This window comes from Saccostrea echinata, unplaced genomic scaffold (assembly GCF_033153115.1).
Source record: "Saccostrea echinata isolate AGI-Se365-2 ecotype Australia unplaced genomic scaffold, CSIRO_AGI_Sech_v1 ptg000016l, whole genome shotgun sequence".
In the NCBI taxonomy this organism is placed as follows: Eukaryota; Metazoa; Mollusca; class Bivalvia; order Ostreida; family Ostreidae; genus Saccostrea; species Saccostrea echinata.
The window spans coordinates 25,338,568-25,351,152 of NW_026889765.1; the positions used below are offsets into that span (position 1 = coordinate 25,338,568).

At 32.3% G+C, this 12,585-nt stretch overlaps 1 protein-coding gene across 2 annotated transcripts in view; it reads right to left on the reverse strand.

Annotated features, from left to right (window-relative positions):
* LOC133188593 (RRP12-like protein) overlaps positions 1-12,585 on the reverse strand; it is a 387,635-nt gene that overhangs the window by 74,804 nt on the left and 300,246 nt on the right. Inside the window, exon 1 of one of the 2 annotated variants that reach the window (XM_061324075.1) lies at positions 146-362. The exons of the other annotated variant lie outside the window; for it this stretch is intronic. Within the exon in view, the coding sequence (XP_061180059.1) occupies positions 146-296 (151 nt within the window). The 5' untranslated portion in view covers positions 297-362. Of the gene's footprint in view, positions 1-145; positions 363-12,585 lie in introns of those variants that run through there. 2 annotated transcript variants of the gene reach the window in all.

Below are 12,585 nucleotides of genomic sequence, written 5' to 3' on the forward strand. Positions count from 1 at the left end.
CTAAATCTAATGATTGTACCAGACCTGTTTATGGGACATATTGTAAGAAAAGAGACAGAAATAATATGTCTCTGGTTAGGAAAAAATTAAAGAGGCAATATAAATCGGATACAAATTAATGTAAGAAGCGACATTCGAAAACAACCTTTCGATGTTTGGAAAAATCTGTTTTTGGCAGCCTCCCGAAATGTTTTAGTTTCAGGGTTACTACTGCTACTCTGGCCCTTCTTCCATCTTTTTCCTTTTCCCTTCTTTTGTTTACTAATTTCCTTGAGTTGTTTTTTATTCGAACCCATTGTTCAACATCTATCACAAGAATGAAAACATTGTCAACATTCTCACACGTGCTGCTCCATTTTACCGGAAATTCTAGTTTACCAGAATACCGATCCCGACCCAATCCAAATCCATGCATTAGACCCCCCCCTTTTTCCCACCCGATACTACGTGCCTGAAGTGCTTCCAAGAAGATTGTGAAAAATGTAAGAGAAATGTGATTGAATGGTTGATACAAAACAGTAACTCATGTACTGGAATATTTTAAACAAGGTGCTCTTTGGTTCTACCGATCTCTTGAAACTATTGTATTTTCCACATCCATTAATCATTGGACGACAAACTTTATACCAAGCTATTAAGAGTGCAGAGATGAGTTTTTTTCTCGTAATATTGATATAATGAATACCCAGCTTTTCTCAACTACCTTGTCACCCTCGAATGTGATATGGAAGCTTCCACGACCCCCTTTTTTATGAATATTGAAATCTAAAATAAGAGGGGGCTTGAATACATGTATTTATAAAATATACGTATATCTAGCCTTGCAGGATATAAACTAAATTATACAAAAGAAGACACAATAAATTCTCTTAAGCTTTTTTAAACCAACTTTTTTCCAACCAAATTTTATTTTTAACCTGATTAAAACATTACCCGATTTACATGCATATACTGTAACAAAAATTTGTTAGGGTGACCAGCCTTTTCAGTTTGGGAATAGTGGGGGTGCAACCCCCCCCCCCCCCCCTACTACGTACCTGAAGTGCTTCCAAGATTGTCGAAAAAGTAAGAGAAATGCAATTGATACAAAACAGTAATACATGTACTGGAACTCTTTGGTTCTACCGTTTCTTGAAATGATTGTATTTTCCACATCAATATTTAAATTACAGTGAATGACGTTGCTGAAAGCGTGTACATCTAGTAACGCCCTTGCCGAATGAACTCAATGAAGCCCACTCGATCTTGTTGCGCCGACAGCTCGGAATTGAGACCCCTCCTCCCTACCTCCCCATTTCCATCCCCAATGCGGCACCGTCTTCTTATTAATAATTAATCGATTCGGCACAAAAAAAACCCACTGGATTAAAAACCTAAACTAACAAAAATTTACTATAGTGAACTATAGTTTACTATAGTTAACAACAGTAAAAACTTGGTCGGATTCTTTGATTTACTATGAAACTTTACCCTGGAATTTTTTTTTGAAATTTCGAAGCTTTTAAAAAATCTCGTAAATTCTATAACAGTGCCGTAAAATTTGGAAATAATATGTGAATATACAAATAATGGTTCCTTTTGATATGAAATGTTCATGTATGAAAAGGAAAACAAAAAAAATAGAACAATAATCTGAAATCCGTAGTAAAAATACTTTGATTTACTATAGTAAAAAAAAACCTTTGATACTTTAGTAAACTATAATAACTATAGTAAACTATAGTTAACTACAGTATTTTTGTGTATAATGTAATGGATAAAAATGCTTGTTTAACTGTATAATTATTAGCATTGTATACAAAGTAAAAACTACATGCACATTGTATATATTAATTAACTTCATCAAAATCCAGGTTAGCCTAACTATTTGATTTCTAGAGTTTGAGTTTTGTTTTATCAAATAAACGCGGGGGAAAAACACATGTCACACAATGTATACTACAAATGATTCAATCTTAATAAAATTAGATTTAAATTAAATTTTATTTATTTTCATAGTAAAAAGCAACAATTTTTAAATGATCATGAATTTCAAGTTTCATGATATTAGCAAATTTAATAAGAAAATAATGTAAAAATGAAGAAAGCATATAAGTGTACATTGGCGCACGAAAGCAAATGTAATCTACGTCTATTACAACGTCATGATCATTTTTAAGTATACTGTCCCGTGTGTTTAAAATGCGTCAATTTTTTAAGTGAAAAACCACTCTTTGCTGAGGGATTATTAAAATTCACCACTGTCATTTATTTTTATTGTCCCCCGTTATCGAAAATTTCGGGGGCATATAGTTTTTGCCCTGTCCGTCCTTCTGTCTGTCTGTCTAGCTGTCTGTTTTTCCGCAAAAACTTTAACCTTGCCCATTACGTTTGATTGGTTGGAGCTATAGCTTTCATAATTCACATGTGCATTTCTTGTGACCTTTCTTTGGGTACCATCATATTTGACCTTTTGACCTTGGAGTTTGACCCAGTTTTGCAAAATTAAAAAAAAAAAACTTTAACCTTGGCCATAACTTTTGAACAGTTGGTGCTTGGGCTTTCAGACTTCACAAGTGTATTTCTTGTGACAAGACCTTTCTTGATACTAACATTATATTTGACCTTTTGACCTTGACCTTGGAGTTTGACCCGCTTTTGCAAAATTTTATGAGACTTTAGCCTTGGCCATAACTTTTGAACAGTTGGTGCTAGGGCTTTCATACTTCACATGTGTATTCCTTGTGACAAGACTTTTCTTTGAATACCAACAATTTTGACCCTTTGACACCTTGACCTTGGAGTTTGACCTACTTTTAATCTTGGCAATTACTTTTGAACAGTTGGTGATGGAGCTTTCATACTTCACATGTATATTCCTTGTGAAAAGGCCTTCTTTTGGATACCAACAATTTTGGCATTGACCTTGACCTTGGAGCTTGACCTACTTTCAAAAAACTTCAACCTTGGCTATAACATTTGAACGTTTGGTTCTAGGGCTTTCACATTTCACGAACATGTGTATCAAGACCTTCCCTTGGGCACCATTTGACCTTGACGTTTTGTTTACTTTTAAAAATCTTTTACCTCCGTCATAACTTTTCAACGGTTGGTGCTAGGGCTTTCATATTTCACAAGTATATTCCTCGAGACAAGATCTTTCTTTGGGTACCAACATTTTTGATCTCTTGACATGGAGTTTGACTTGCATTTGAGAAACTTTAACTTTCGGCATGAGCTGCCATACGGGGGCATCAGTGTTTCACATTTTTCTTGCAGCACTATAACTTTACTTTTCTGTGCATTTTTTAAATTTGATGAGTTGTTTATATTAATCAAAAATAAATTAATTGCTTTCACTTGTCAGATAATCGTAAATTTTTTGTCCAATTCATAAGAATGTTTTCGAGAAAGTTTACTTTAGAGTATTGAAATTTTTCTAACATCCTTTTTTAAGGAAAAAGCAAAGATGTCTGGTCGACTTACCAACTAGGTGGAGGGAGAAAAGAAAGTTGCTAAAAAGGTATTTAAAGGAGAGAAAAAGACTTAAAGTTTATAATATAATGATTTATTGGTAGATTGTTTCCTTGTTTACAATTGTTTTTATAAATTCTCTTATTGAAATAATTTAATTAAATATATATAAATAACCATGTATGTTAACATTAAAATACAAAGCTTGTGGATTTCAGCAGAATTTTTAATTGATAAAGAGTAATGTCGATGAAAAACATGATGAAATCTACAATTTACCAAAAAATATAAAAACCAAAAATGAATCCTGAAATGGAATATTGATCTTTTTGTTGAATAACAATAAAATAATTTTGATATTGCTGACAATAAAATTAAAATACGGGTTGCAATACCAAAAATAGAATTCAGTCCTGCCTACCCTTCCGCTTTTTGCGTATTTCTTCCGCGTTTTATCAATTATGCTGTCACGCCACAAAAATAAATTTTCCCTTTATAAAATATAATGCATGAATTATTGTGTCCATTTTAAATAAAATGACTTCTTAACCTAAACATGCATCACATTGTAGAGATTTCGAAGAATATCGCGATAAAAAGACATATTTAGACTATAATTATAAGTATAACAATAAGACATCAATATAGATAATATAAATATGAAGATTTACACAGTTACATGTTTCTCTGAAATTACACCAAAATGATGTTTTACATTTAACTTCTGTAAAAGGGTAGGCAGGTCTAAAATGGATAGGCAGAACTAAAAACATACATGTAATGTAAACGAGTACTTTCATGTAATTCTTTGAAGAGAAAAAAATGTTTCAATGTTTTGAGTACATACAATGGTGTATATGTATTGATTTTGGTAGGTTTATCAATTCATTCTTTATGCAAAATTCTTTGCACATTTTTTTTTCTGTCAGCACATTTAATATTGCAAAATTGATATGGTTTAAGAAATTTAAAGTTCTTAATGTACATTTCCACACAACTCATTTTGTATAAAGTCTATTCTAAGTTTTGTAGATTTCTGCAAATTTTGAAATGGTTCCTGTCTAAGCGACTCTCGATAAGACTGTAAAGCCCCGTGTAAGTCTCCAACAACATGCTGACAGATTCCTAGTATCAGCCAGGATATTTGTCGAAATTGTAAAGGCACGTATGATCCATCATCGTAGATCAGCAGTGTCTGTAAGTCTGTAAGTGACTGTTTATACTGAGATGTATCACCTAGTCTATAGTGGGATAATACAGACAACATTTCTACTAATACAGATGGTGGAATATATAAAATACTATCAGCCAGTTGTTCTAATGTTAATTCCTCAATAAAGCTTATCCCAGGATCAAGTTTGATGAACACTGCCCAAGCATTTTTCATTCTCCTAGACAAAGATAGACCATTCACATATTCCCTGTATCTGTTTCTGTCTACAGTACTTTGACGCATAACATGGGCCTCTGATAATCTTCGTTTAGTCAAGTTGGTTACATAAATTGCTTCATTATATCTCCTTTTCCTATAGTAAAACAAACCTAAATACAATGCATGTGAGATAGTTCCTAATCGTGATGCCAGTTTCAAAATATTGCAAAGCATTCTGTCCAAAGAGTACACAAATTTATGTTTGAAATTTGAAGTACTGTTTACAATCAGGAAGGCTGCATGAACAAAACATTCACATGTCCAGTATTGTAATGTTAATGATTTGTATGGTGACAGTGACGAATTTACCAACGTGTCTACAGATTTTAAAAATGAAAAAGAAGATTTCAATACAAAGAAAATTAAAAGGATTAAATTCGAATACTTCGGTTAAGGTACAAAGATCATTACATACAATATCGGTACAATGTCCTCCAGGCGAGGCTAATGACAGATCGTAAAGGGCTGGCTCAAGGAAAGATCTGAGTGTCGGATTAAGGAGTAAACAGGACACGCCAAGTCTGTAATACTGATCAAGTTGTTCTAGAAGAGATTCACGTGCAACACCGACAACTTTGTTTAAAAACATATTGTTCTGAGGAATAAAAAAATTGGCGAATTTACCACGATACACACAGAGAATGATATATTTAAAACATTTCCAAAAGCATTCCAGTAAATTGTTAGGACACCAACTCAAATGTCCAACTTGTATTAACCAGAACATTGTAGTCTTCATGAAGTAAGAACACAGTAATGGTTCCTCCACGTTGTTATTGATCACTTCTTTGAGAAATATTTTAAGGAACCCATAACATATAAATTGAGTATGATTCATGGTGTACACTAGTTTTTGCTCGGCACGAGAAAAGGAAAATCTCCACTCTAGATCATTTCTACTGGTAGTGCATTTACTCCCAATAGCCACACAGTGATAACCATTATTTAAAATGTCTTTAAGCACACTTGCAGGAGGCCATACGTGCCTAAGGCATCTTTTTATCCAGTGTTTTGTAGTATTTGGCCAATATTTGCAGCAAAAACAATGTGTTTGATCAAATTGAATAGATCCATTGTACCCACTCATACAAGGACCATGAACAGATACATTTCTGTAACCCAGAACATGCGTAAAGCGAGAAGAAACTTGAAAGAATACCTGTGTCCATAAAAGACTTGATACATAAGTTCTATCATTGAATGTAATGATTGACAATCTGATGGGATCGCAACGTGGCTGTGTAAGGAGCTGTAGTCGAACAAATCCTGGCGATGTATCTGTGTCCTCCATGAATATAATATTATGATGGATTGATGGATTGTAATCTCTAAGCTGAGAAGTGTCGTGTATTAGTTTATTACAACGAAGCCAAAACATGTAGTCCATGTCAGATGAATCAAACCTGAATCCCTCCCTAAAACTACCGCTAAGCATAGTTCTTAATAAACATCCAAGTTTTCTTTTATCAGTATTCCATGAATGTACAGGTTGTAGCATATCCCCCACGTCACACACGTCCCTTTTGATGGTCACCTTTCTTGGTGTCCCTATCTCCATCTTACCACTCAGACCAAAATACAGAACTTCTGAGAGATGGAGAATTTGATCCATCCTGTAAATTATGAATGAGGAATTCTTATTATATAAATCATCATGCTGAAGTTTTAAATAAAGAAACCAGGACAGCAAATGAAATTTCATTGCATTTTAAAACCCCCAACTCCATTTTCTGTCGGAGTGCCTCTCCCCTCCCATTATACCACCCGGAACCTGCTGGGGGCTTAAGGCGGCCCCAGATCTCTTGCTGCTACATGTATGATTTTGCCTCACTAGAATTTAAAGTCAAGCTACGCCCCTGATTTTATGATTACATTTTCAGTTGTAATTTAAAAGAATGTAAATGTCGAGTTGAAGGCCATTGCAAGTGTTTTCTTCCTCTCATGTAGAAGTTTTTGAATAAATTAAGCTTCAAATGAATTTAAAAACAGATCGGCTAATAAAAGTTGTACCTCGATCGCATTTTATTTAAGAAATAAAATTAATAAGTTCGCGTTTTCGTGAATTTTGCAGGATAACATCCGAGGTCGAGAAATGTTGTTTGAAGATAGAAGCCGAGGCGTTAGTCGAGGCTTTTATATTTCAAACAACATTTCAAGACCGAGATTATCCTGCATCATTTACGACAACAAGGACTTTATTTCTATTCTACTAACAGTTCTACAATACGGTTGTACGTTTACTCTATAGAGAAACAAATTAGTTCCCCATGTCATGATTACGCTGTTCTATTTAACAACAGAGGATCAATTTGTTTGTTTACTTGTGTATCGATTGCACAGAATGCAGACAATTTGAGCTTTTGTAGGGTTAAAAATATCCTTCAATTTTTTATCAATTTGTTTGTAACATATATTGATTAATTTTTATGAATGTAAAATAATAAAATCAGTTGTCTATTTCATTGCTTTATAAGTAAAATCACGGAGTGTAAATGTGGGAAGGGGGGGGGGGGGTTCGTGGAACAGACCAACTCAGCTATAAAAACCGACATTTATCAGCTGTTTTAGACAATACATACTCCTTAGACTGCGAAAGACGACACATCGATATGGTCTAAATAAGTATTTATTTAGATTCTACAGTTCATTTCAACTGTAGAGGTTTGATATGTGTTTCTGATCTGATAATTTTTTGATGAAGTTGGTGACTTTTTGGAGAATAATATTCGCTGCATTTCTTTGATCTCGGCAATAACTGTAGTAGAATTCCTTTTAAGCGTGATTCTTAAATTCGTAAAAGGAACATAGTGAAAAGTTGCTTAGGGAATTCATAAAAAAAATCCTTATAACTAAGTTTCTTTACAACCAAGTTTATTTGTATAAAAAGACTATTAAATTAAATTTTAGAAACCCGATCCGTTTCTTGAGTCATGTACAACATCCACGATGCATGCATATATTTTATGGATTTCAATGCTGGTGTCTTTTCCTTTTTATAGTCTATGCCACTGAGGGTTAGTCATCACTTGTCGAATATTTATCTCAAAGTATGTAATTACTTCGATCCTTGGCCTTCAACCTAGGTGCAATCGATAGATTTTTTTTAATCTTTAGGTACCGAGCTCGATTCTCGCTCAGATGTTTACATCTAGTTTTTTTTTTTCTTTTCAGAAACCTTTAAAACCTAAGCGAAAAATAAATTATTTATCAATAAAGTATTTAATGAAATAAAGGAAGCAAATGTTTAAAAGACTATATTTACAAAACAATTTTTGAAAAATATAGGTTTTCATGAACTTTCGGAATTGAGAAGTGTCTTTTCTAAGATCGGGAGATTTTACTGGCCTTGTACGCCTCCATTCTTTAGGAAAATATCAAACTAATTGCAATGTATTAAAGCAGAAGTACTTTAGGGAAATCAAACATAGCATTTCCTTATCAACGCAACAAACACGCAAACCATGTATCGCAAAAACACCAACAATGGTAGCACATTTCATCAAATTCTATAATTATTTATATCTGTTTAACTTCTTTTAACTAATAAATGTTTCTCTTGTGATAATGTAAGCTAATTTTTTCCCCATAATGTTTAAATCACAATAATATTATCAAAAAGCATCTTATCTTGTCTGCTTAGGGATTTTTTTTTTCAATTTCATACGAGTGAAAAACATTCTTATAACGGAAATGTTTAACAGGAAATATTTTTCGGTATATTTGATAATATCAGCACAAATAAAGGTATTTTTCATCCATGACACCAAAAAAAAAGTTTGATAACGTATTACATTTTTTATATAGGAAATACTTATATTCCTGTATAATACCTGTCTTGTAAACATAGCTTCAGAATTTCATCAACCTGTTAAATTGATTTTAATTCCACAATCAAATCATTTTACATTCATTTCTTAGTTACTAAGAGGGAGCAGGACCTTAAACTGAAAAAAATCTTTCCATCATTCTTTTTATATTTTATATATAACAAACTTAAAATGTTCTACTTATCTTAAATTATTTTTTTTTTCACATTTCTTGACTTATTTAAGAGACATCACCACACAAATATAGCTTTGTACCGTGTGTGTATGAAATTTTGGTTCTTCGAGTTTACGGGCCCAGAACCGAGTCTCTAGCGGATATTTCTAAAAACAAATAGAGAGATATATATAAGGAGATGTATTTCTTCAAATATATTACAATTTGAATTGAGTTTAATATTCTTAAACAAGATAATTATTCCACAGTGCACGTGGATTAAATAATTTACAAAATTTTCGAGACAACTTTCGCGACGAAAAAAGCATTTGTCGAATAGTTCTGTCAATCAATAATTTGAAATTTACGTCTGAAATGAAGTCCTTTATTTCAATAATTAACTGCAGAAATATCGAAAGGTGAAACTTACCCCAATATTGCACATGACATCGTTAAAACGACATTTATAACACGTTCACTGGGATATAACTAGTCGACATATGAATGGAAGCAACTATTGTTTATTGAAAATATGTCGTCGATATATCTAAATGTCGAGTTTAAGGCACACCAAGTATTTTCTTCTTCTGATGTATGTTTTGAATACATTTTGCTTCATATGAATACAAAAAGGTCTGCTAATAATGGATTTTATTCAAAAATCAAATAATTTTACATTTTTTCTGTTAGCTATTTAGTGCCTATGAATATTCTCAGACTACATGTAGAGAACAGGAAATACATGATTTTCTTTCGTGTCTGTTTATACAATGTACATATGACAATGTATACAACAGTAGATATCAACAACCAGTCCACGGTGAAGAACTTTTTCAGAAGTTTTATTTATCCTTCTGAATTTGCTATGTGGTAACTTTTTCATAACAGATACGATTTTAGGAATAAAATACAAAAATTTCAAAAAATCAGTTAAATTGAGCTTCTCTAATTTTAGCAAATGCACGAAATCCTTTAATGCCTGGGTAAGACTTGAGCCTTCCTTAGAAGCATTGCAATATAGATAAGATCATAAAATACGGAATTGTGTAACATTCTTGATTTGTATTTTCTCTCTCTTACTGTATTTTGGATCTAATAATCAATGTTCACATTAAAATGATTGATTTATTGATTGTTTGTTGTTTAACGTCCCTCTCGAGAATTTTTCACTCATATGGAAACGCCACCACTTGCCGGTGGAGGGCTACACATTTTGACCTATACTCGGCACTCAGGGCCATAGAGCAGTGAGGGATCTTTTTCGTGCCATAACCTACTGCGACACGAGACCTCGATTTATACGGCCTCATCAAAAGGACCGGTCTCCACATCCCACAGTGGATCAAGTCCTTACTCCGCGACTCTAGAGCAGACGCTATAACCACTGCGCCACGCGGGCGACCACATTTAAATGAAGTAAGCCTGGAAGACTATGTAGGCATACTACATAATAATTTCAGATTATTGAATGTACACTATACTAACAAGATTTATGAGGCTCGGATACCACTGCAGGACGTAGGGACCGGTCTTTCTCGTTAACGAAGGTCCCCTGTCGCAGTAGGTGATTGCATGAAAAAGATCCCTCACTTCTTACTGGCCTCCCGAGCTATCCAACGGCAAGTTGTGGCGTTACAATATGAGTGAAAAGTTATCGAAAGGGACTTTATACAAACAAAACAAAAACAGAATCCATGATGTTCAGTTAATGATTATCTATATTGAATGATATTTAAAATATATATGTTTAGAAAAATACGGTCGAAATGTTAACTAAAAAAGACATTTTATAGTCTGCCACCAAAATACAAACACATTATGCTGAAGAAGTAATTTTGATATGAGTTAATCGAAAACCAAACAGTGAAATTCTTTGTATTCTTATATATATTTTCCAAAACTTGATTAAAACAAATGTTAACAAGTAATCTTAGTATTCCTTAAATCCGATAATTATTTACGATCCTTTTCCTTATGAACAACGAATTCTTTAAAAAATAATATCATTTTAAAGCAAACTTCGGTTACCATATCATAACTTTTAAATAATATTCCCAAAACATTTACATCTTATAGGAGATGGTAAATTTTTAAATAAAAAAATGTATGGAGAAAAAAAATGTGAAGATAACGAAAATTTACATGCTCAAAGAAATGAATGTGGGCAATTATGGTAGAGGAAAATCTTGCTGTTAATAACAAGAATAAACCCACCTGCTTAATTGTTTCTTTTCAAAATAAATTCATAAATTCAAATTACGTTATTTTATAGTGATACATAAAAATATCCAGGCTATAAATAAATAAATAAGGAAATTCCTTCAAAACAATTCTTTCTCGTACTTTCTATATTACTTAATAAGTTGGCAAAGTGGCTAACTTTCCAAGAAGCTGTCAATCAATCTTTACAATAACAATGGAAATTTAGTGTGTTAGCACCAAAATGGGTCCTGACTTGCAATTTGACATGTACACTTTGTGCTCTATGTAAATTACATCATTGTTTTTAGATTATTGCAACCATTTCTTCATTCTTAGAAAAATACACTTGAATTTGACGTTTGAAATCTTGGTATAATCGTTTCATCAAGTTTGAACGGGCTCATATTGATTCATCAGAAAATAAGGACATGTATGAATTGGAAAAAAAGAATATTTATCCGTACTGTCGTTTGATTAATACCAAAAAAATGTATTCTTTAAATTTTCAATTTGTTTATTATGTTTATTTATTGGAGCTTATTTCTTTCTTCCCAGACTTAGTATGTGAAGTATCCTTAAATAGCAGTGAGCTCCTTATATGTGTACATTTAATATATTATAGGCTTCTTTACTTTATCAAGATTATTCATGTAAAATACTGCTAGGATATTCTAAATTCATGATATTTGAAGGTTGAGAATAAAATGTACTTATATGAATTATATATTTAACTTGTTGAACATATTTTCATTCTGAATTGATTTTCTTTCTGCCATTCAGTTTTTAAAACTAATTTTTTGCATTTAAGTCATCTTGTGTACAAGGGAACATGCAAGTCTGTGTGTTGTTACACCATTGATTTTTTATTCTTCCTGGTAATGATTTTCACTACTGCATAAAATATGAAGTTATTCATATCAATTAAAAAAAAATCACCATCTCTCTCCTGCTTTTGATATGCACATTTTACAAAAACAGATGGTAAACTATGGAAACCAAATAAAACAAACATAAATTCTTAATTTACTCATGTAAAATGTTCTTTCCACTCCTTCTTTTTTCAAATCTCAGTACATGAAGTATCGATAATTAACAATAATTATGGGTTTCGTATGTCTATGCTTACGATTGTCTTTGACATATAATTAGCTTATATTATCAGTAAATTTTGTTGTAATGTTTTTCTCCAGGCAATTTAAGTCAATAAAACATATATGCATATTTGTATATAACAATAATTCACCAGTAACTTTTGCTATTTGTTCGAGACGATTTATGAAATTTTAAATTCCATGGATTTTTTTTAATAATCTTACATAAATGTGTTCATCGTGAATTGAATTGACTTGAAGAAAACAGTTATAATAAAGTATTGACTCATGAAAAAGTGTACATATAATGCTTTTTGATAGATTATTAAGGTAGTATTTTCTTTAAACGATCTTGTTCAATTGTATAGCATCAATTTTCCCTGACATTTAAAATTTCTTTGAAAATGATAAGCATAATGATTTCAT